Consider the following 23,344-nt stretch of genomic DNA (forward strand, 5'->3'; position numbering starts at 1 on the left):
GCAAGAATTTCGCAGCGGACCCAGCGATGTAACGCGCGCGTCTATCCACATCCACGCGATAGACGGAAGCAATCAACGTCGTTGCGCGCTTATCTAGTTTGATACTTCCTTCCCAGCTTACGAACGATCGTACAACAGCAACCGCGTAAGCTGACTTTCTACGCTTTCAGGGACCGCTGCAACTGCAACGGTCGTCGTCGAACTCGTTGAACTCTCAGACTGTCGTCGAAACTCGAAACTCGAAACTCGAGATCAGCTTTAGGACGTCTCGAGACGTCTCTGATGACGCATCCTCTGATTTCCGGGGTTGGGAGCAAAGGACAGGATCCGGACGAACCTCGATAACACCGGACCACGTGTGGCGAGCTATACAACGTGTTGGAATTTACGTAACGAGCGTGCATACAACTTACAAGTTATAAGCGACGAACGTGAATCGGCTGATTCTGGAGCTTTCGTTCGCGAAGGGAAAATTCGAATCTCGAAGAGTGCCCTCGGACGCCAATCGATCCGGAGAACGCGCGTCAGTACAATAGCTTTTGGACGACGCGCGACGCGACGTCGGTTGGCGGATAATGGCGGGACAGAGGACAAAAGTAATTCTCTGCGAAACAAAGCGAGGAAACCATGCCCGAAAGAATAGCGGGTCCCCGCTTCGCGACGGCAATCACCAAGGTCACGAGTTTCGAATCGCGACGACGATCAAACTGCAATAAAGAACACAGGCCATTCGCAACAATATCGCGGCTTTCCGCTCGACAATCATCGCGTGAATTCGCGAATTGTTATTATTTCGCTTCCGCGAATCGCTGTGCCGCCGCATGCCGAGTCACATGCCGGTCCAATACGCGAGTACATAGGTATAATATAAATGCACGCTGGTTAGACAATTGAGATTAGTCGAAACGCGTATAACAACGGAAACGAACGAGCTTCTCGTTGGTAAAGTTTCCAGATCCCGGATCTGCATAGATCGAACACGGCACAATTCTACCGGGTGCTGAAACCTGAAACACGTTGGATCGCGTTGAATCGGCAGGGCTCGATCGATGAGATCGCGAGGCGCTATTGAGACGAAGCAAGACAAAATAAAGTATTATGAAATCGATTAGAAATCCCGGAGCACAAATGCGTCGAACTCGCGGACTCGCGAGACGTCGAAACCGCAACTTTCTCTCCCTGCCGGCTACAATGATTTTCCTCGTGCATCGTGAATCGTGAGTCGTGCATCGCGACTCGTTCAAGTCACGCGAATACCCGCGACTTTCTCGACAAACCGACGAGAAACCGAGAATGACGAAACTCGATGCGTACGGTGCGAAATGTTCCGTACTTGGGTACACGCGCAGACACGACGCATCTGTACATCGCATCGGTTCTTCGGCGCACCGAGATCGAAAGATCGAGGTGACCGATAATCGCGATGAACCGTTTTGATCCTTGACCGACCGCTTTACCAACGCTTCGCAAACAAACGCAACCACGTTCGCGATCGTGTAAGCGAACGATGTCGCAAGTGTAACGCCATTAAGCGCTACGTGATCGCCGATCCACGATCCACGATCGCGACAACGGTGGCAATGATCTTGTCAAGGCTGCAAGATCAACCACGATCATCATCGCCGAGCCGTGCCGCACCGCACCGCGCCGCGCCGCCACGCCGGCGGAGATGCTACTTAGCGCGAGAAGATATCTGTTTCGCGATCATACCGTGCCGAAACCAATACATTAGTGAACTTTGACCCTGCCATACGACAGGATTCTCGTTGCTTCTATGCCGGTCAACTAGCAAGTTCAGAAACGCCCGACGAAAAGATTACCTACCGATCAAACTGCTTTTCAATCGAACCAGTTTCCTCGATTATATCCTAGACCTCGATCGATTGCGAATAAACGCGGCCCGGCCGTATCTCATTAATTTCTGGCCGATCTGCACATTCTATACTCTGTACTCTACATACATATACATATATGTATATATATATATACGCCTTTCCGTTATGTATGTTTTCCCTTTTACTTTCAAACGCGCGACGTATCCGATTCGTCTAGCTGTTATCCGGGCTATATTACACATGTCTACGTATTTTCTCTGACGTCAATGTTCGACGATACTCGTACATATACATACGGTAGCGCGATTTCGATGCGAGCAGTCGAATCCGCTTTGAACGGAGAAGGGCCGATCTCGGAGCACGTCCAGCCGATCCGATCCGGATCCGCTTTTCCTCGAGTCTGTGTTCCATCGGAACAGGATGGTATCGACTGCTACGAGTATTTTCTTTCCTCTCATCTCTCCTCTCTGTTTTCTCCTGGCTGATTTTTCTTTCTCGCCGGTTACATACAAAGCGATCAAACGGATGTTGACGTCATCCGTTTGCTCCAGCAGAGGAGACCGCACCGGTGCGGTGCGCGTATGCACGCGTACACTCGCGTACACGCACGCACACGCGTACGGTCGAATTCGCCACGCGAGGGAGGAACGTACCCGTAGCTGTAGAGCGCGTATCTAACCGTAAATATATTCCGTTTAAGGTTGATGGCTAGATTGTCCGTAGTTGACTACGGTTAGTCTCGACTACGGGCTCTCATATCAGGCCAGTTAGCTCGAGTTACGCGTACCTCGGGCTCGTGGAACTGTAATCGGGCGCGTCTACGTCGTCTGCCGACTGATTGCCAATTCAACGCCCCCGCGACGTTGTACCAACCTCTCTGTAGCTGGATCTTCGACCCGAAGAAGCCGGCGACACTCGCCACAAGACCGACCGCCGCGTCGCGTCTCGATTCGCCGCCTCCTCGATCGTGTCCGACGTTTAACGTATGCATGTCGAATTTTTACGCTCCGTTCGTGGTTCCGGCTGTAACCCCGATGCCAAAGCGCTCCCCGATCCGGTCATACACGTTCAACCCTGAAAAAGCATGACCGCTTTGAAACTTTGCAACTGTGTAACTTTACAAGAATCCAATAAGTACGCGGTACGCGATGCTCGAGCTCTCAAGCATCGGTGAAATCAGAACGCGGTGGGGATGAGTAAGACAAGATTCACAGGCATGCCCGAAATCGGAAATAGATACGGCGACGCCTGCGCTCCTTAGTCACCTACTTTTATCCCCTTAACAGCAGACAACTGCGTTTGACAAACATTCACCCGACCAATGCAATGTAAACGCTGGGCGGTTGTACAGTGTACAGTGCACCCATGCACAGTGCATAGGCTAACGCATCTCTACATATACTCTATACGGTAGGGCGTCAATTATCCGAACTAAACGGGACCGAGATGGTATGGAAAATCGAATTGTTCGGATAATCGTTTTGTTCAAGTAATCTTCAATATTTCTTTGCTCTACTGTATGTATACATAATACATATGTATGCGCGTATCTACTCGTTAAGTATTACGACGATACCCTATCTTGGAGCTGTACTTTTTACTACCGTTGATACTACTGGCGTCCAATGACGCGATTCTCATTTAAACTTCGCATAAAAAGCGCGCAATCAATGATTGTTCCGGCAATCTCGTCGAATGTCGCGCACTTTCGTCGGAGGAATCAACTCGTTCAGCGTGCCGGATCGAAATGGATTTAAAACAGAGGGCAGGCCAATAGAAAGAGGGCCGTTCTACGCATGCGGGCTCCGATAACCTACTCCTGTCGCAAGGAACACGGCTTATCTGTCCGCGGTCGCAGAAAAATGGTCGATTAGGGCACCAGTTTCGCTTCCGTTTCATTCGATTCTCTGGACCATCGGTAATTCGTAATTCGTAATGCGTGATGCGTGATCACGAGAGTGCACTCGCCAAAGTGACGTCGCACAGGTGCAAAACAGTGAGGGTGACTATGACAAGACGTCCACGAGAAACCATTGTATTCGTCGTACGCTAACGCGCTCCTGTTGCTACAGTTTACGGAAACGTCGACGACGTTCGCAAACGCGAGAGCAAAACCGGCAATTTCCGTGACGAAGCAAGACTCGATAATTTCATTGAGGGAGCTCTCGTCCGTCGGTCCCTGTAAACTTTCTCCTTGCAAGCGTATCCGACATCCGTCAACCGTCAACCGAAAACAACGAACGTCGTGGAAAGTAAAAGTTCAAGTTTTAATCTAGGGTAACGCGACTCGTTTCTCCGTGTCTGGCCAAAGTCGAAAAGAAAAAGCCGTTACCTGTAACCGATTTCATGAAGAACGTCGATATCGTATCCGCGATCGTTGCACGGCAACGTATTCTGCGTCGAGATCCAAGTTTCCGGAGCTCTCCGGATATCTGAACGAGAGAGACACGCGCAACGAGAAAAATCATTATTTCGGTCGGATGAAACCGAAAAGACAAGACATGTTAAAAGAGATAAGACCGACAGCGCCCTTCGACGTCTTCTCGTTGAGATCTGTACCGATTCTAGGATCGCCGAAGGTGTCGAGGAGTCGGCCGAAATCAGACGGTTTCCCCAGCTTATCGGTCCATCGGAACGTCTCTCCTCGGTTTCCGAACGACACGGCGAAAGGATTATGTAGCGGAGTAGCCGATGAGAGAGGATGCATCCTGGAGCGGTGTCGTTGAACCGGATTCATTCTGGTTGTTTGCCTCGGTGCCGGTGCCGGTGCCGGTGTCGGTGTCGGTGTCGGTGTCGTCGTCGTCGACGTCGTCGTCGTCGCCGTTGCCACAGCCGCTGTCGTCACCGCCGTCGGGCCGCGATAATCGGCGATCTACCCGCGGTTTGGGATCCGCATCCAGATCCAGATCTATCGTAGAATCGATAAAGCTTGCAAAATGTTGGCCGAAATGGTGCGACTCTCCTACCAGCATCGAGCATTTTATTGCTACGTGATCCTCAGCGTCTGGATATTCCTGCTCGTTGCCGGTAATTCGATTTCTCGTCTCGTTCCGTTACGTCCCGTCCCGTCCCGTTGTTAGCTCGGCTGAAAAATACAATCATATTCTAGAAATCGCTTAGCCTTTGCGATTCACTGTACGATATGCATGTAAATACATATAACACACAAGTAGATTGCGATCTTTATGGAAAATAAAAAATGTTCGCATCGATTGCAGGACACAGGAGCTAGACGAATAAATTGTATTCTTCTTTTTGCTGTGCCCAGTTTTGTCATAATATACATACTTACATATACATACATACATACATAAGATTATTGTCGTAGCGTCGATATTATGCTACCGATGCGATATCGGAACGGAACGCTGGTTTATCGTAACGTAAGCGCGGTGAATAGCGAACACACGCGACGACGCGATTAACTGGCTAACTCGCGCGTACACGAGTTCGCGTTATCGGGTTTGTTGGCCTGCTGTAACAACTGCTGCGAGTCGTGAAGCACGCGTAAACACCTACGCCACACCTACACCGCCGTTTGCTGCTCGCGTCGATGTTTTCCTCGAAGCACGGAATACTTCCGCCGACCGAGCAATCGCCGGCGTGCACAGCGTACGATACGCATCGATCAAATTCTCTTTCTAAACTTCGTAGGTATGTACAAATACATCGGCATAGATGAGAAGAGTTCCGTGCAGACGAGGGTCCTGGGGAACGACGTTTCCGTTCGAGAATTTCCGAGAAATTTGAAAGCCGACGTGAAAACGAAAAAGATATTCCGATATTGCAATCCGCCCAACGAAATCGCCGCAGACTCAGAAGGTACCTGGAAGCGTCAGAGCGCCAGTGTTTCCATTTCCAATCGCAATCGCATTCGCATACTGTGTGACTCGAGTGTGCTCCGATTACATGACATTCTTCTGTTTAGGTAAATTGGATGGAAATCTAACGCTGGGCGGTGTTCTGGTATTTATACGGCACGGAGACAGAGGTCCGTTGGCTCATATTCGGAACATAAGCATAGTGAACTGTGGCGGAGACTTTGCTTCCACCCCCGAATTGGAAAACGTCTATCAAAACTACGTCAACTTCCTTCAGAACATCTCGAGTTACACGAGGACGGCGTGGGCGCAGTTTCTCGGACCGTTCCACGGATTTCCGATGCTGCCCGCCAACTCGAAGGACTGCAGAATCGGTCAGTTGACCACCTTGGGCGTAGCTCAACTTCTAAAAACAGGAATCGTACTTAAAAACGCGTATTATCACAAACTGAATTTGGGGAACGGCACGGTATCCGGGAAAGACGTGATCGTATACAGCACCAGGTATCGTAGGACGGTTCAAAGCGCGGTCGCGCTACTGTACGCGCTCCTGGAGACGGACGGGTTCCAGAATCTGGCCAAGATCGGCTTGCAGGAGAGTCAAAGCTACGCGTTTTGCAATACCGACTGCGCGTGCCCAGCCGCGGAAAAATTCTTCAAGCAGCACGTCAAGGTAAAGGTGTATGTAATCTCTGAAAATATCGGAAAATATCGTTAGCTCGACTATGACCGGATGGTCGAAACGATTTCAGGAGATGTCCGACCATCTGAGGTCTCATCCGGCGGTCGCCGAATTGATAAGGCAAGCGTCGAACGCGGTCTTCGAAATCCCGGACCAGGCCCAGACGACGGATCCGAACACGTTGAAGGACGCCCTGTTGACCTACGTTTGCCACGGAGCCTCTTTGCCTTGCGTCGACCTGGACTCGCAACGAATCTGCGTGAAAACGGAGCACGTGACAGGCCTGTTCGCCTACAGCGAATGGGAGTCGAAGCAAGTGGCTAAAAGCAGCAATCGTCGAAAATACGGGTTACTCAGGGCGTACGGACTTCTTCGAAACATAGTCTCGTACATGTTGCGCATCATATCCGAGGCAAAGCCAAAGATAGTACTATATTCGGGACACGACAAGACTCTCGAATACCTGGCGACCGCTCTCGGTATCTTCTCCGATAAATTGACCATGCCGCACTACGCTTCCCGTTTCGTCATCGAGGTTTATCGCGTCAATTCGAAAAACGAGAATCACGTGGCCAGCGATTTTTACTTCCGCGTGATCGTCAACGGAAAAGACTTTACGCAAAAGATACCATTCTGTAGAAACGCGAATTTCTACAGCGCCAGTTACACCGAAAGATCGGACACCGACAGAATTCGCAAAGATTCGAAGCTTTGCCCGATCGAGACGATCATTCGTCAGCTTCACGACGATTACTTCGGTCCGTTTAACGCAACGAATTTCAAAGACGCGTGTACCAGTCGCAAACGTGGCTGATTCGAAATTATTCCAATTCGAAATAATACAGGATAACAATACGTACAAGTTGATCTTTTCGGTCCGAATCAATATCGAAATGGCTGCCGTACGCCGTCGTACATCCCTCGACCAGGTCTATCGATTGATTCGATTCTATCATTTCTATCGCCAATCTCTATATACATATACATATGTATACAAGTAGCATATATGTACATATGTATGTACAAGAACCCTGAACACTAGACACAGGACACAGGATATCATAGAAATTAAAATTTACATTCGATTGAAGCATTTCAATTTCGCAATCATACTGCCCATTCGAGTATTCCCGCACGATCGTCTCCCAAACTATTTATTTACTTACAATTAGACGTACCGTGCCGCTGTATGCACCGCGCGATCCCCTTCAACTTTGATCGAAAATGTAGAGTCAGAGTAGTCGCACGGACTTATACCAATGAAAATAATTATTCTATAGACTTCCGTTCAACTATATATTTCGAGACCATTCTTCGAACAACGAATAATTTGGCGGATGATCGCGTGGAAAAAAATTATAGCAGGAACGAATTATTTCCTATGCGTGTAGCATATGTAAACATCAAGCTGAAACAAATTTTCCGCAGCCTGGTCGTTCTAACGAACCACTCTATTCGTAAGACGTAGTCCCCGGTTACTATGACAAATCGACACTTTGCTACGACCGTTTCAAACTAACCAAAGTAACAAACCAAAATGATAGTAACAAGTTAATATACAATATCTATTCGAAGTATGTAATAAGATAAGATTTGCACAGTCTTAGACCGTAATTGTAAATGAATAACAAACGAAAGCCTTATACTTAGGTTACGTTTATCAAAATCGAACGTAGCTTTAAATATATACATATACGAGGATATACCAAGTGTCTCGAAATACGCGATACAATTTGAGCACAAACAAGTTGCTTTCTTCGGATTGTGTTGGATATTTTACGACACTCTGTAGGGAAGCTAGACGATTGCCATATATTTTATCACTCACCTTCTTGTAAATATGTAAATAACCTCGAACTTTTGTCAACGGTGATCGCGTTCGAGTTTTTTCGAGCATCGTTTTTAACGACGACAAAATCGTGATTAGGCAGTGTTTGAAAAAAATATGTACATGAAACGATAGAGTACTGTGTATCTTGCTATCTCCGTTTACCGTTAACCGTTCATCGTAATCGTACCAATTAATTAGAATTGTTTTAGACTGAATCAACTTCCTTTTTCAGTGTGAAAATAATCCAGAATCCTGTTCGGAAACGATTACTCTAGCGTGCGGTTAACTGTCGACTGCCGGGTCTTCTCGTCCTAGTCGGAAAACTTCGGGTACTCGCCAAGGGTTGCGACGCCTATTATTACATCACCGATTAGGTAGCCAAACCGAAACCGAGTTTGTGTCACTGTACGCCGGATTGCCTATTCATAGGCTCGGCCTGGACCATCCCCGGCGGTGGACCATCTAACATCTACATTCTACATCTACGTCTACAGTTATCGCCGAAAACGAAAACGAAAACAAAAACAAGAGATTGCACGAGTATCGAATGTTTCTTCATCCAATATATATTCTATTCTATTCTATTATATTCTATTATATTGTAATAATATTATAGTTGGCCTCTCCTTTTGTTTTTCGTTGAAATATACAAATATACCGAAACAGCACGAATTATTCATTCTGATCTGACCGGTTTCATAAAAAGTCGTTGCATAGAGTTTATTCACAATATAAAAACTTACAGCTGAATAATAAATAAATACTAGACACTTATAGCTGACAAGGCACTGGTTTCGCATCCTCGATAGGACTATAACAGATTACAATTAAAAATAAAATCTATCGTAACTTTGGTAAAACATGATATATGAGCACAGGTATTTTAACACTAGTCGTTCTCGCTTCGCCCGGGTGATTCCTTTGATCCTAGTAGCAACTGTTAAAATAGCACACAATACGGTTATCGATGAGTAGGCTTAACGCGTGTTCAACAATTGCAATTACTATCCTACAATTCCATTTATATTGAAATTCCATAAGAAAAATAGATACCGCGCGCGCGAACGATCGAATTCCAACAGAATATTCCTGAATTGAAATGCCCGACGTTCGTTCTTACCATTCGACGAGCGATTTTCATGCGACGCGACGATGCATTTGAAAAAACAACGTGATATTTCACAGTCTCAGAGTACGTTTGTCATGCTTGCCTCCTCGCGCGTCTACGACTCGGACGCTGATAATACTATTCGGGCTGTATCTGACGATTTCCAGATTCGGCCATCGCTAAACCTAATGTCTGTTGAATATTCCTTAACCGCTGATAATGTTCAAGCGCGTATCCGTCGAAATTAGCATCATCGCTGGAAACAGTTGATTAAACAAATATTCGTATGCATTAAGAAGGATATACGGATCGAGTTTAGTAAGTAAATTTGCTTACTTTACGGGGTGGCTGTCTCGAACAGGAGGCGAATGGTTCATGGCAATTTTAGGCACCGGTACATACGACTGATCCACGTTCCACAGCAACGGCTTCACTCCTATCCTTCTGCCGGCGCTCGATCTGACGATCAGCCACTTCATTCTGTGGATACTGATGAGAACTACAACCGCACTCTTGAAACGCACTTTCGGCGACTTTTTGTGCCGGCCTACGGTAGTGTACGACCGTTGCTCGCTGGTCAATTGCGCGAGTATAGATAACGTGTTCTCCTCCGAAATCTGATAACTACCTATCACGCTCAACAAGTAACGCTTCTGGAAAGTTAGAGCCTTGCGTCTAGAATGGGCTCTCATATATTTCCCATAAAAGTGCATCAACTGCGAAACAGAATTTGTCCGTCTTTCGTACACTTGGTTACATTTCACATATACGCGCATGTTCTATGATATATGCACATACATAGAAATATTATATTTACCTTGTCCGTGTAATCTCCACTAATCGCCAGGTTCGCATCGTGAGATTCGGTACCTCTTCTGACGCGTGATTCGAGCAATTTGACTCGTTGACCGAGTTGCTCCTTATCTTCCAGCGCTTTCACAAGCTTCTCTTGAAGCATACTTTTCTCGTTCAGATACTTTGTGTTGCTATCGCTGAGATCCTACGAATGAAAATGTTATCGGAGATGTAGTATACAACACCGGTATCTGTCTAATTATGTAGTGTAATACTTTCGAACTATACCGTCGAATACCTTGATCTTTTGAAACAGCTTGGTAGACGTGTTCTTATCGCCAGCGTATCGGCTCTTCGATTCCTTGGTAAACTCCAATTCCCTTTCCGCGGGCGATCTCAATTCCTGTTGCAACTCTGCGATCGTGTCCCGCAACTTCTTCTCTTCGTCTTGGACAGCGAACAATTTCTTCAGCAGATTGGTTTTTGTCTCCCTCAGAGTCTCCACCTCTTCCGCCAGTTTCAACTCGCGGTCAAGCGATTCTGTCAATTCCCTCTTGGACTGTTTCATATCAGCTTCCAAGTCCACCTGTCCAACGGACAATTTTGTTAAACGAACAACCGAACGAACGAGGTGCACGCATACCAACCATGACTTCTCTTGTGTTGATAATTTCCCGTCTCAATTCCTTGAGCTGGTTGTGTTCGCTGGTCCTCTGCTCTTGCCTTCTGGATTCCGCATCGGACATAGTTTTGATCCTCTTTTGGAGCCATTCGCACTCCTCCTCTCGCGCTTTCATCTCCTCTTTGGTGCGGCTAAGATCTGTTTGAAGATGCTCCTTGATCCCATCGACCAGGACAAGGTTGCTTATCAGTTTCTCCTTCTCCTCGACTTCCATCTCGAGCTGCATCTCGAACCGATTCTTCTCCGTTTGCAACTTCCTCAGAGTGTCCTTTAGTTCCGCGTTATTACGCTCCTCCTTTTCGAAGCTTTCCGTCATCGACAAATACTTTTTCCTCTCGGTTTCCAAAAGGTCTGCCAGCTTTGGCAACTCGTCCGTTGACTTCTGGGACTGTACGTGCTCCTTCATCAAACTCAGCTGTATCTCTATGCTTTTGTGCTCCTGCCGCAACATTGATAGATCGTTGCGTAACTTCCTCTCGTTGTCCAGAGAGGTCTTCAGCTTGTTCTGAAGGTACTCGATCAGCTCCGAGTCTTGCACGTGGCCGGATTCCATCGATCTATGTTCTTTCTCGATTTGGATCTTCAAGTTACGAATCAAGTTCTTCTCGGAAAACAGTTCCTCGTTGAGCTTCGCGACCTTCTTGCATTCTTCCTCCAGGTCCGACTTCAGCTGGAAGATCCGACCTTCGTACTCGGCGATCTGACACTTGAGCATTCCCTTTTCGATCTCCAAGTCGTCTTTCAGCTTTTTCAATTCGTCGCAGATTCTATTCGCTTGGCTCAATTGTAATTTTAATTCGCTGCTCCTTTCAACCGCCTCCGGATGTTCTCTGGTTTGAAGTTGGTTCTCCACTCTGCACACGCCGTCCTCCTGGTCGCTTTCAATGGCATTCATCAGTCGCCTGTCCAGATGCGCCGATAAATTCAGCTCCCTTTGCACCATATCCTCGATGTCGGTGTCGTCCTGCGAACGCTCTGCAAGTTCGATCATCGTACATGTATATGTATACGTTTCTACACCACTTCGACATACGCGTATATTGGAAAACATATAATATAATATATAATATATAAAATATACTGTATACTCACGCGCAGCCAATTTTAAATCCGACAATTCCTTGCTCAGTTTGTCTATCTCGTTCCTCAACTCAACGTTCAGTTTCTGTTCTTCTTTCAGTTTCCTCCGGAGCTCGACCACGTTACCGGACTCCTTCATTTTATTTTGTATGGTCTCCAACGCTCTATGCAAGCTCTTGCTGTCATCGTTCATTTGCCGTATCACTTTGTCCTTCTCTTTCAGATATTCCTGCAGATGATGAATCTCCTCGTCCTTTTCGTTCGAAGGCGAGGACGCGCCCGAAAAGCTAATACGTCTGACCATTTCCTCCAGCCGTCTGATGGTCTGATCTCTGTTGTTCAGACCTTCCGTCAGCCTCTGAATCTCGTGTTGACACTCGACGATTTCCTGCTTGAGCAACTCGTTCTTCGCGTTAAATTCGTGCAATCGTTTGTCCTTCTCGAGAGTCGCGTTCCTCATCCTCTCCAGCTCGTGCGCGTGTTCTTGCTCCTTCTCCTTCATATCCACCCTCAGCTTGTTGTTCTCCGAGTTCAACTCCGTGATGATCTTCTCGTTGATCTGCATCTTGCTTTTCTGTTCCTGAATTTCCGCAGTTCTCAGTTTCAAAACGTTCTCCACTTCTAGAAGGTCCTTTTTGATTTTATTTTCGGACGCCGACGACAATTCGTACTGATTCTGGTAAAAACACTTGTCCCTGGAGAGCGTCTCCACGACTTCTTTCAATTCCGTTTGCAGCTCGTTGTACAACTTCTGCAGAGACAGCAAGTCTGTCTCGCGCTTCTCCAAAATCTCTGATTTCGTTCGCAACTCCTCTCGCACGGCTTCCAGTTGATTCTCCAATTTTTCAATTTCCTTGATGGACTCGTTGATGGAGGTTTGAGCGTGCTTCACGGAAACGACGCACGCCGAGGGAACGAGCGACTCGTCGACTTTACCGGACTCCTTTACCGACGATTCTCGTCCGTCCTCTTTCTCGTCCGTCGTCGTGTCGTTCTCCTCCGAGGTGGTCCTCGAGTTCAGTTCACCGTGCTGCAACAAGTCCATCTCCGAAGACTGTTGATTCGACATGGCCGACAAACTATGAGAACGAGAGCCTAGGTCCAACGGTGGCACGCGTAATCCAATCTTATCGGTACTGTTGCTGTTGACGGTGGCGGTGGCGGTGCCGGTGCCGGTGGTGGTCGTGGAGATGTCCAATGGCACCGCCGCCGAGTCATCCACGATTTTAACCGATGCGAATGCCGCGGGAATTTTCAAGGTAGATATGTTTGGCAGCATTTGAGTGGAACTGGCAGCCCGTACGGCCTCGGTCGTTTCCTCGCATTCCGAATGAATCGACAGAATGTCGCTCAAGGTACGAGCACTATTCTTGGGTTCCGTTTGCCGAATCAGTTCTTTCAGTTGCGTTTCATCCAGATTCAACGAACAATACAGTTCCAGTTGCTTTTCTTTTTTCGATAATTGATCCTTCAGGTGATCGATCTCCTCGTTTTTATCGGCCAGCATACTGTCGATCAGCCGCGGCAATTCCAGCTGAGAATGTTCCTGAACGCCGACTTTGGCCTGTAAAATTCTATTCTCCTCCTCGACGATCTCCAAGTGTTCTCTCAGCTTCTGGATGGCGGTTCTCTCCACCTGGACGACATTCGCGATTTCCGCTTCCTTCTCTTGCAACAGTTGGTTCACCCTGTCCAATTGACTTTGAGCGTCCCTCAGTTCCAAGTCTTTCTCCGCTATGACGCATTCCAACGACTGAAATTTGGTGTTGGCTTCGTGAAGCTGCAACTCGAGCCGCGACGTCGCTTGCCTCTGCGCGAATGGCGCGTTCTGCTTGTGCTGCTCCAGACGGCCACGCATCGCCTCGATCTGGTATAATTGCTCGGAGGTGGTTTGTTGCAAGATCTCCTGCTCCGCCTGCAACTCTTCGTTCTGGTTCTTCAGAGCGACCACTTGCATCTCCAAATCTTTGATCCTCTTGAACGCGACCTCCTCCGCTCTCGCGTGTTTAATCATCTTCTCCTTGACCTTGAGCAATTGATCCAATGGCAACATTGGCGGTGAAGTAGGATCGTCCGGAGTAGGACACCGTGTCGCGTCGATTTGCTCCCTGATCGACACGTCCTCGCTAGGCTGACTCAGACTCAAATTAGAGCTGCACATGTGCACCGATTCCAATTCTTTGATCCTCTTGTCCAATTGAACTTGCATCTCGCGAAGCTCCGACTTCATTTGTTTCAGAGCAGTCGAATTAACGGTAAACTGTTCGGAGCTCAGTTTGTGTTTTCTCAACTCCTCCTGTAAATCGTATACATATCGTATTGTATCATATCTTATCGCATGGTAAAGGTTTCGTTCTTCTTCTTCTTCGGTAGAACGAACCGTCAAAAGTCCTACCTGCAAATGATTGATGTGCTCGTTTAGCTGTTTACTTTCGATACCCATTTTAATCGCATCCAGCTCCTGAACTAGTTCTTGCTGGTTCTTGGTTTGAGCAGCGATCACCGTTTCCAATTGCCCGATTTGAAGCTGCAAAGACTCTTCCTTCTCCGACTTGACTTCCAACTGTTGCTCCAAATCGGTAATAATGTCTCGCAGCACCCAGATCTTGTCGATAGCTGCTTTCAGTTCGCTCTCCGTCTCAACCTTCTTGGCTTCCGTGTCGGACATGAGCGACGACATTTCCCTCATCTGAGACTCGAGAGCCTCCACCTGAATGACACGCTAATCTTTTCATCGATCTCTCACATCTCCATTCGTACCGATTCTTTCGAATACCGAGTACAACAACAACACCCCGCCAGTTAGGAAACAAAACACCACCAACACGTAAAGCGTACAAGAATATTATTAAAGAACATGATCTGGAACCGTGTTCCTATAAGTAAGCCTCCAAAAATCACTGTAATCGCATGCATAGAAACTTTATAAGAAATTCATCTGATTTTTATCAAAAGCGAATATATCTCTCTTTCTCTCTCTCCATAATACACTCTGCACGCCTGAAACTATGTTGATCATTATACCGCAGAATCTTGTAATAAATAGAATACCACTCACAGTTGCATTGATGTCAGATGTTTGAAGCACGGGGACCTCTGACGTTGGTTCGGGTGATAGTGTAGACTGCTTTGTGCGACATACAGAAAACCAAAACCAGAGTGCGGGAAAACTCGTGTTAATACAATTAGTGAACGATGCGTGGTTATAAGCTGCCTAATTCAAGTATAGGTATAATAAATAGAAAGGACGAGAGCTGTGTAAATAAAAATTTATCGACAAGAAACCCTCCACGCCTTATCGATTAGCCGAACCGTTTTTCGCATACTTGCCGAGTCAGTGAAAGATTATGAAAATAAAAAAAAAGAAAAATCCAATACTTAATGCGTGAAAACGATTAGTTAGTCTTTGTACCTGAGTTTACGTATTAATTGATTCGCACCAAAAAATAAGTAAATTAATCGTTGGTATTGGAAAGAATGATACGGTAAGGCAAGATCGTTCCTTCCTGCTCTTCCTTCTCTTCCCCTTTACGAACAAGCAAACGTGAAATTACCTCTGAGGTGATTCGCAGATCTCTTCCCTTTTCGCGTTCACGCTCCTTCAGTTGTTCTTGCAAAAGATGTATCTGCTTTGCTGCTTCGTCTCGTTCCACTTCTCTTTCGCTCGCTTGCTCATCCAAGAATCTTCGCGTCGCTTTCAATTGTTTATCCGCTGCCTCGATCTACGGATATTTCCATCGAATTAAACCGTGTAACACTTAACTGTGACTGCTAACAAATGCTACTTTACACGCGTAACAACACACCGAGCAGACTGCAGACACGTTAATCGCGTGATTAATCGATTAATCAACGACTAAAAACCGACTGGAATACGCTCGCGTTTGAACATAACTTGATTCGGTTCAGCTGTGTATTTAGTGTATTATTTTTTGAAAATTGCTAAACATAAGTTGAGAGATGCAGGATGCAAGAAGAAATATATTAGTTAATTGTGCGCATGCAAAAGAAAATACACCATAGCAGTAGCAGAGGTTCGCATGCTACAGCGTTAATCGTTGATCATGGGATAGATGTACGCGATTAAAGTTAAGTTACGGATTAACTTACGGAACAGCTCTTATAATAGTATTAGTAACTCTATGATTTACCTTTCGGCAGCAAACCCTGTGAATGTATGGGGGAGGAGTAGGTTCTAAAGGTACCTGCCGGCAAGATAACAGAACGCCAATCAATTCTCTAAAAACTGTATCACAGACCCCAGACACAATTGTACCCCCCGTTCGTGTATTCTTTTCTCTTTGTTCTTCCAAGTTGCACACGCGCAATCAAATGAAACAGATAAATAGATGAAAGCAAATCATTTCTTCGAATCTAGTGACGAAAAAACCAACAGTGTGAACATGGATGCACGAATGCAACGAGACTACATAAACAAAGATTTTGTGCAATACGTACGAGTACGAGTACGAATACTAAGCTCGTAGGTACAGAATATCAAGTGTATCGTGTACAGAACTCGTTTTCAATATGCAATACACCACAACTTCTTTTCGTATAGAGCATACCAATTCTATGTAATAATAAAAAATACATGCAATCTGTGCACCGTTTCGCAACGGATGACAATTCGGGTTTACCTGCAGCTGCAAGTCTTCCTTCTCCCTCCTAGCATCCTCCATCAACTTGTCGCTCTGTCTACACAATTCCTCTATCAGTTGCAACAAGACTGTACAATCTCCTCCTCCGTTCGACAATACGTGTCTCGCTAAAAATCAATTGAAATCGCGTGTCAGAGAATGCTTATGAAAAAATAAGAAATTGTTCTATCTTGAAGGTTGACCCGTTTACCTTTCTCCTGTAGATGCGAAAAGTCTTGCAAGGTAATTTCTACGCCAACATCGTCGTTCTCTCCGTAACCTTCGGTAATTACCTCCTTCTTGTTCTCTACATTGATCAGCTTTCTTTGAAGATCGAGGACGGTGAGTTTCAGCTGTTCCATTTCCTCTTGGTAGTTCAGGATCATCGATTCCGCTTCGTGCAGCTTCAGAGTCAGCTGTTCGTTCATCCGATTGATCCAGTCTACTTTTTTCGCGGGACAGTCGGCTTGATCTCCGTCGTTGCAATTAGTGGTCGAGAGAATCTCGGCGCTCTCGGACTTTAAACGTCGCACGCAGCTATTCAATTCTTGTCTGAGTTTCTCGGCAATGTCGTTCCGTTCTCGCAATATCGTTGGCAAGGTATCGTTATCACTGTTCATTATGGATATTATTTCTGTGGTTTGCGGAGCGAAGTGAACTCGCTGAATCCTCGACCGAGAGGAACTCGATTTACCATCGGGTTCTTCGGTCTTCGACTTTTCAACTTTTTCCTTGGCGACGTTGTCTAATTGATTCTCGCTACCGACGCTATCGCGCGATTGTCTTTTGAGAACTTCGCCGATCAGAGTATTGTTCACTTCCTCTTCGCATACGAGAAAATATTTTAACAGCTCTTCGACCAACGTCTTCAGAGTGGCACAAGTTCTATGCAAACTATTTCTGCACGACAAAAGAAATACATAACTGTGGAGGTATGGTGGATAGAACGGTACTTGAAATATCGGAATATTTTAAAAGATGAGAATACCTCTCGTCCAGAGCAACAACTGGATCCGCATCCTGGGACAAGACTTTGTTCAAATCGGAATCGTCTCGAATTTTATTCAGTTCATCTTGATGACGGTCTATCATTCTGGCTACGTTGCGCGAGTATTCCTCCTTAAGTCGTTGCACTTCCGCGGCATGAGCATCTTTCAGCAGCTGCATCTCGCGTTTCGCATTACCGGTCAGTCTGTCGCGTAATTCTAGCAACTCTGGCGACCAAATGTCGTCAACGTCCGACTCAACCGACAGGAGAGCCTATTTTGCATGAACACAATTATCGTATAAAATAAAAGCAATCAATTACGATCCACCACGTACACGCAGATAAACACAGTTAAACGAGACATTTCACATCGGTCCTCTCTCCTCTCTCCCCTCTCTTTTTCTCTCTTTCTCTCTACTCTATGCGAAAAAAGAAAACGAGTATGTAATATGTAAATTCCAGTGTCTACAGCTACCTGCATCTGTTCTTGAAGCGCATTGACAATATCCAACTTAGCGAGTGCGATCTGTTCTTCCAATTGATGGTTGTAGGCTGCTCGCAGTTGCGTTAATTCACCGCTTTCCAACGCACCCGCATCCCACTCTGTTTGACAATGCTGCATGCACACGTACATAAATGATCACACAGTAGCATGTTAGTTACAACAAAAGGATTGGTGAAGTCGCGCGACTACACCGACGTTTCCCGTATAGTTTTAGCTAGCCCGAGACATGGACGATTGGAACAATCGCAACAATCGCATGCACTTACTTTGGGTAATAGTCTAATTCGAGGCGGAACCTAACATGAAAACGGTCAAAGGAATAATCGGAAAAACTATTTAAAACAGTTTCATTAGTAAATCACATATACGATATGTATGCCTGGAAAAATAAGGGAAAGCGGTTTTAACACACAGAGAAAAGGTGTTCAACGTTTCAACACAAAACAAAAGAAAAACTTAAACAAATAAAATAGAGCAAGGAGAAAGTAACCTGACAGAAATATAGTCTAGAGTCTAGTCTGTTATTTACACGAATGATAAATCCAGAAAACATCGTGTACTATAGAGCGGGGACAGGTATAATACGATACTTACCCGAGTTACCATATCTCGTAGAAATTCCAGTCTCTCTGGTTCCCTGTTATCGTACAATTCCCTTTCGTATCTGTTCTTCTGTTCGTCCAACGCCTTCTCGTAATACAGTTTCACCTCCTGGACCTCTATTATTTTGTTCTGCAGTTGTTGCTGCAACGCCTTGACGGTTGTCTCGAGCTCGGACTTGTTGAAGCCGTTGCTAATGTGTTTCGACGGTTCGTCCGCTAACGGAGAAGCAACCCTCGAACTACGTTCGGAAAGATTCGAAGCGTTCATACAGTCCCCGGCACCGCCGAAATACAACCCTTCCGTCAAGTCGGCTATTTCGCTGTCGTTGTCGGACATTTTCTTCGATTGTTGACTGAAAATCTCCTCCGAGTATTGCTTCTCCATCAGCAGACATTTCTGCTCGAAATACGTCCGCAACTCTTCCATTTCCCTGGCGTGCCGCATCTCCAATTCCGTTTTGAGATCACGCAGTTCCGTGCTACCGTCATTCACGCCCAACACCAACGACTGAACTTTCCTAATTTCCGAGGCGGTCTCGGCTTTGATCGCGCTTATTTGTTCATTGTGAACGCAAATCAACGCATCGATTTCCATTCTCAACGAATCTTTCTCCGCTCGCAGTTGATTCGCGGACTCTTTTAACGAGTGCACGCTCCTCAGTTCTCGCCTCAGAGCCTCGTTCTCCGTTTCGGCACGGTGTTTCTCGGCTGTCAAATTATCCGCCAGTGTGGAACAGTGTTTCGCTTTGTCCTTAACTTGATCGTAATCGACTTGCTTTTCCAGCAAAGATTCCAGTTCCTTGACCAATCTTTCGTTTTCGTGCAAAGTCGACGCCAGCTTCGCCCGTAACGACGATGCCACGTCGGTGTCCGACGAATCGTTGTCCTCGTAGAGAAGCCTGTTGGCGTCCGTAGTTTGATCGCGCGAAACGTTGACGGTGGTATCGTTCGCGAAATCGGTTCTACCAAATTTCATTCGCTTCGTCGACGCACCGTCGTAACTGGACAACGTTGGTGCAGAGAAATCGAGTTTGCTCTCGTTCAAAGCCAACGTTTGATTCAACTTCTCTTCTACCTCGGCGCACTGAGCCCAAGCAGCGGCCAGTCCATTTTTTAGCTGGCGACATTCCTCTTCGGACTTCTCGCATTTCTCCGACAGCTCCTGCACCTTTCTCGCAGACTCCGCAAGTTCTGTTTCCCTATGCTCCAGACTGATTTTCAGTTTTTTCATCTCCTGTTGGTCTTCCTCGGTTTTATCCAACGAAGAATCTCTCTTGCTTTGACTAGACAATTTATTTTGTTGCTGGTCGGGCAACTCTGTTTGCAAACAACTCTGTCCGTCCGAGCCATGGTTTTTCAACGAGCAAAGTTCGGACATGTACTTGTCGCACATGTTCCTCGTGTCCTTTAATTGCTTTTCGTACGACTTTTTCGTCAGATTTGCTTGCTCTAGCTCCTCCTTTGTCTTCCGAACCTCGTCCTCGAGATTCTCGATTTTATCGGTCAGAAGCTTCTCCAGTTCCGCTTTCTCCTCGAGTTTCTGTCTCGTCATGTGATACTGAATCGCAATTTCGTCGAAACTTTGATAAGCGGTTTCGTTTAGTTCACTGAACGTACTCGCGTTTATACCGCTCAGTCTGGACAAGGATTTTTCTAGGCCGAAAATTCGAGTGCTCAGCGTTCGTTCGTGCGCTTGACTATTTTCGATCAACGACTGAGCCGCGGAGTATCTCGACGATAAGTCGTCAAGTTTAAACTTTAAACTGTCGTTCTCGCCCTTCAGTGTCGCGGCATTCGTCAGGGCCTGTTCGAGGGAACGTTCGATGCTCTCTTTCGATTCTAGAATCGCGGTCGCGGTAACATATTTCGACGTAATCTCTTCCAACTGTAGCTTGTGCAGCTTGATCTGTTCGCCCAGCATTTCTTTCTCTTTCTGATGTTCCAATTGTTGCATGTGCCGTGCGTTCTCCGATTGAATTTTCAGCTCGATCACTTTTCCTTTGTATAGATTCAGTTCGGCCTGTGCCGTTTGCTGGGACTCTGATCGATTTACCAATTCGAGCTTCAGAGCCTCAACGGTTTTCTTGTAATGACCCATTTGTGCCTGAAATACGGACAGTTCTTTGGCGTGTTTGGTTTCCAGATCGGGCAACTCTTTGTTCAAACGATCAGCCAGCAGTTTATTTTCATCCTTGAACTGTTTCAACCGTTCCTCGTACTTCTCTTGAATGTTCATTATTTCCGCTTCGTGTTTCGCAGCCACCTCCTGCGAAAAAGAGAGAATCAATTACCCAAGTTCAATGTCACGGAAGGAAACCTCCGTCGCATTCTATACTTTTAACTCTTGTTGATGCCGCGCGTCGTTTGCGTTTCTCTCGGTTGTCAATTTTTCTAAAATATGTTGCGTGTCCTGCTTGATTTTATCGACGCGCGCCTCGTACTGCTTTTGCAGTTCCATAGTCTCGGCGACATTCAAATTCTTGTCAGCTGCACCCAAACGAATCTGTTCGTTCAGGTTGTTTATTTGCAATTTGTAATCGCCGATCTCGGCAGTTCGTGTCTCTTGCATCTGTATCAACTGCCCGTTCAATTCCTCTATAATCGATCTTTGGTCGCGCAAACTGGCTTCCAAAGCGTCGATCTAGCAAGAAAATTAATCGAACGATCATACAAATGTATAAGCGCTTTGTGCATATGTATACGTAATAGAATATTTACCTTGTCCTGCATGTTTGCGCAATTTACCGTACCGGCACGACCTCTGTCCGGAATTTCTATGGCATTCAGAGAATTTAGCTGAGTAACGAGATTATCTCTGGCAGATAATGCTTGCTGCAAAGACCACGTCAACTCTTCTATCAAATTGTCGCGTTTATTTATCGCTTTCTCGAATTCCTGCAACTGTTTAACAAAACCCAATGTCATTCGATCGGTATACATACGTACACGGTGGACAAACCAAAACCGACTTTTCAGAATGCTCCCCCTTCTTCTAATATCGTACAGATTTGTTACGCGACGTACCTTTGTATGATACAATGAGATCATATCTCTGCCGTGTATACTACTGTTCTGACTCTGCGAAGAATTGGGGGACGAAGGCTCGGCACGTAAGTGGTCTATCTCGGCGTGCAAAGCTTCGACTATAGCTTCCTTCCCTTGTAGCATCTCTTCCAACTGAGCCACCCTCCCGGCGAGTCCTTCCAAGTCGCCGTCGGCTTCTCCTTCGCTCATACTAACGCTACTTTGGGTCATGTCCCTCGACGAAGCACCCTCGTGCACCTATCATACATAGAAATCATAATTGTTGGATTTTTCGCCCATTTTATTTGTATCGACAGTGATTTGTGTCATCTTACGTAAGACTCTCTGTGTCCGATGGATTTATCGATACGAAAAGATTCGTCGTCGGATGCTTCGTCCATCTGGCCATGACCCGTGCCTTTGACTTTATTAATTCTTTCCGCCTTGTACTTCTCCAGCTAAAAAAACATTGCATTTGGCCTTCATTTAATTGAAAAGAAAAAGACACATGAAATAAATAGAAATTTGTTTTCTCAATTGCCCATCTCTCCTGAAAGGGAGATGCAATGATTGACAATTTAGCATCGCAAAGGTGTACACAACTAAATACGTATTTAAGTGTAAGTAAATAAATGATACGAATCAGATAGCGTAAAGATTCTTCTCGAAAGTTCAGTACCGATTAATCGAAAACAAAAAGTGATACCGAAAATTTGATACTGAATACACACCATTTCTCTGCCTGCTTCCAAAGAGCGTCTTCTGCGTTCATCATCGTCCGTCGCTTTGCTCATTTCATTAATAAAATCAAATCGACGATCGTTTAATAATCGACTAACAGTTGATGATGTCAATGATTAATTGTTGGACGGTCACTGGCTCGATCGTCATCCATTACATTCGAAAGCATGTGTCTCGAATCCAAACCGTCTATCGCTGAACGTTTGACCGTTGACGATTTATAAAAATACGAATCGCTAATAACGCTATAGCGTGCGGTATTGTGTCATAGACCTTCGATGAGATAGATCGTGAATCACGACTTGAACGGTTAGGACAGGTTAGGATCACTGATACAGTGGTTGTAATACAAGAGGATGGAAACCTCGTAGCGAATAGCGAACTGTAACGAATCAACGACGAATCAGTAACGAACGTTTCCACGTTGTTCGATCGACGGAGTTGTGTCGTCTGTCTTGCACGCGTAAACCCAGACAAAATAATAAATTGCGCGCGAAAAAACAGCGCCATCTAATAACAGGAGACAGTATCACGCAGGCTAATAGCTTCAGGAATTTATCGTAGATGGTGCTTTCATTCACATTTTTTTTATTTTTCGAATGTAAACCAATGTAAACTACAAATATGTAGGTAAATATAAGCAGTTGTTCTCAACAATAAGAACAATAATATCAACGCGCGATGCTAGTCTCGTGTAACTTGATTTAGTCCGATGTTTATGAAGATTAAAAATGATTTCGAACAACAGTTCCGACAGTACGATTAAATGTTTACGTTTAAACGATATTCGATGTACCGCCATTCTAATTATCGTGGAAAACTTGAAGAATCCGGCACCGAGTGCGCAGCTGCCGCGCGAACATGATTCGTAGTGGTGTGCGCCGTATGTTCGCGATGCGGTCGATGCGATCAGTTGTTTCCGAGTTTTCGAACGGGTCGTTTCTCATTGTTTCTCATTCTCGTTCCGTTGATTGTTTCGTTTCGTTTAGTTTCGTTGTTTCGTTTCGTCG

At 45.9% G+C, this 23,344-nt stretch overlaps 3 protein-coding genes across 15 annotated transcripts in view; 1 reads left to right on the top strand and 2 right to left on the bottom strand.

Moving 5' to 3' along the window:
- Positions 1–3,039, bottom strand: part of Ptr (patched domain-containing protein) — a 19,168-nt gene extending 16,129 nt beyond the window's left edge. For 2 of the 4 annotated variants that reach the window (XM_076420411.1, XM_076420412.1), the window contains exon 1: positions 2,132–2,574. In XM_076420411.1, coding sequence (XP_076276526.1) covers positions 2,132–2,293 — 162 coding nt within the window. In that variant the 5' untranslated portion in view covers positions 2,294–2,574. Of the gene's footprint in view, positions 1–2,131; positions 2,575–2,708 lie in introns of those variants that run through there. The other 2 variants (XM_076420408.1, XM_076420403.1) reach the window with 2 other exon arrangements.
- LOC143207210 (2-phosphoxylose phosphatase 1) lies at positions 2,826–9,884 on the top strand. The gene is made up of 4 exons (XM_076420421.1): positions 2,826–4,862; positions 5,490–5,657; positions 5,764–6,329; positions 6,409–9,884. The coding sequence occupies exons 1-4, from the start codon at positions 4,772–4,774 to the stop codon at positions 7,150–7,152; spliced, it is 1,569 nt and encodes a 522-aa protein (XP_076276536.1). The 5' UTR covers positions 2,826–4,771; the 3' UTR covers positions 7,153–9,884.
- On the bottom strand, positions 8,864–22,557 carry LOC143207205 (uncharacterized). 10 transcript variants are annotated; one of them, XM_076420394.1, is made up of 20 exons: positions 22,325–22,557; positions 21,929–22,051; positions 21,594–21,851; positions 21,288–21,470; positions 20,905–21,210; positions 18,562–20,835; positions 17,938–18,078; positions 17,463–17,734; positions 16,686–17,374; positions 16,475–16,602; positions 15,986–16,039; positions 15,389–15,556; positions 14,893–14,958; positions 14,230–14,556; positions 11,847–14,130; positions 10,720–11,729; positions 10,371–10,658; positions 10,095–10,277; positions 9,614–9,993; positions 8,864–9,533 (listed from the first exon to the last, which is right to left on the bottom strand). In XM_076420394.1, exons 1-20 carry the CDS (start codon positions 22,385–22,387, stop codon positions 9,416–9,418), a joined length of 9,315 nt encoding a protein of 3,104 aa, XP_076276509.1. In that variant the 5' UTR covers positions 22,388–22,557; the 3' UTR covers positions 8,864–9,415. The 10 variants fall into 10 exon arrangements, with proteins under 10 accessions (XP_076276509.1, XP_076276510.1, XP_076276508.1 ...); XM_076420395.1 differs by having other exon boundaries at positions 14,230–14,544; positions 14,893–14,961; XM_076420393.1 differs by having other exon boundaries at positions 14,893–14,961.
- Positions 22,558–23,344: the final 787 nt, after the last annotated feature.

The sequence above is a fragment of the Lasioglossum baleicum genome, chromosome 3, assembly GCF_051020765.1.
Source record: "Lasioglossum baleicum chromosome 3, iyLasBale1, whole genome shotgun sequence".
NCBI lineage: Eukaryota > Metazoa > Arthropoda > Insecta > Hymenoptera > Halictidae > Lasioglossum > Lasioglossum baleicum.

What these genes read in the sequence shown, in the direction of transcription:
- LOC143207205 (XM_076420393.1), bottom strand. Translation starts at nt 22,387, where the DNA reads ATGAGCAAAGCGACGGACGATGATGAACGCAGAAGACGCTCTTTGGAA. An exon ending in TACGAGATATGGTAACTCGG is followed by an intron (nt 18,079 to 18,561) that starts GTAAGTATCGTA and finishes GTGTGCATGCAG; the next exon opens with CATTGTCAAACAGAGTGGGA. An exon ending in AGGAAGACTTGCAGCTGCAG is followed by an intron (nt 16,040 to 16,474) that starts GTAAACCCGAAT and finishes TCTTGCCGGCAG; the next exon opens with GTACCTTTAGAACCTACTCC.
- LOC143207210 (XM_076420421.1), top strand. Translation starts at nt 4,772, where the DNA reads ATGTTGGCCGAAATGGTGCGACTCTCCTACCAGCATCGAGCATTTTAT. An exon ending in AATCGCCGCAGACTCAGAAG is followed by an intron (nt 5,658 to 5,763) that starts GTACCTGGAAGC and finishes TCTTCTGTTTAG; the next exon opens with GTAAATTGGATGGAAATCTA. An exon ending in TCTTCAAGCAGCACGTCAAG is followed by an intron (nt 6,330 to 6,408) that starts GTAAAGGTGTAT and finishes AAACGATTTCAG; the next exon opens with GAGATGTCCGACCATCTGAG.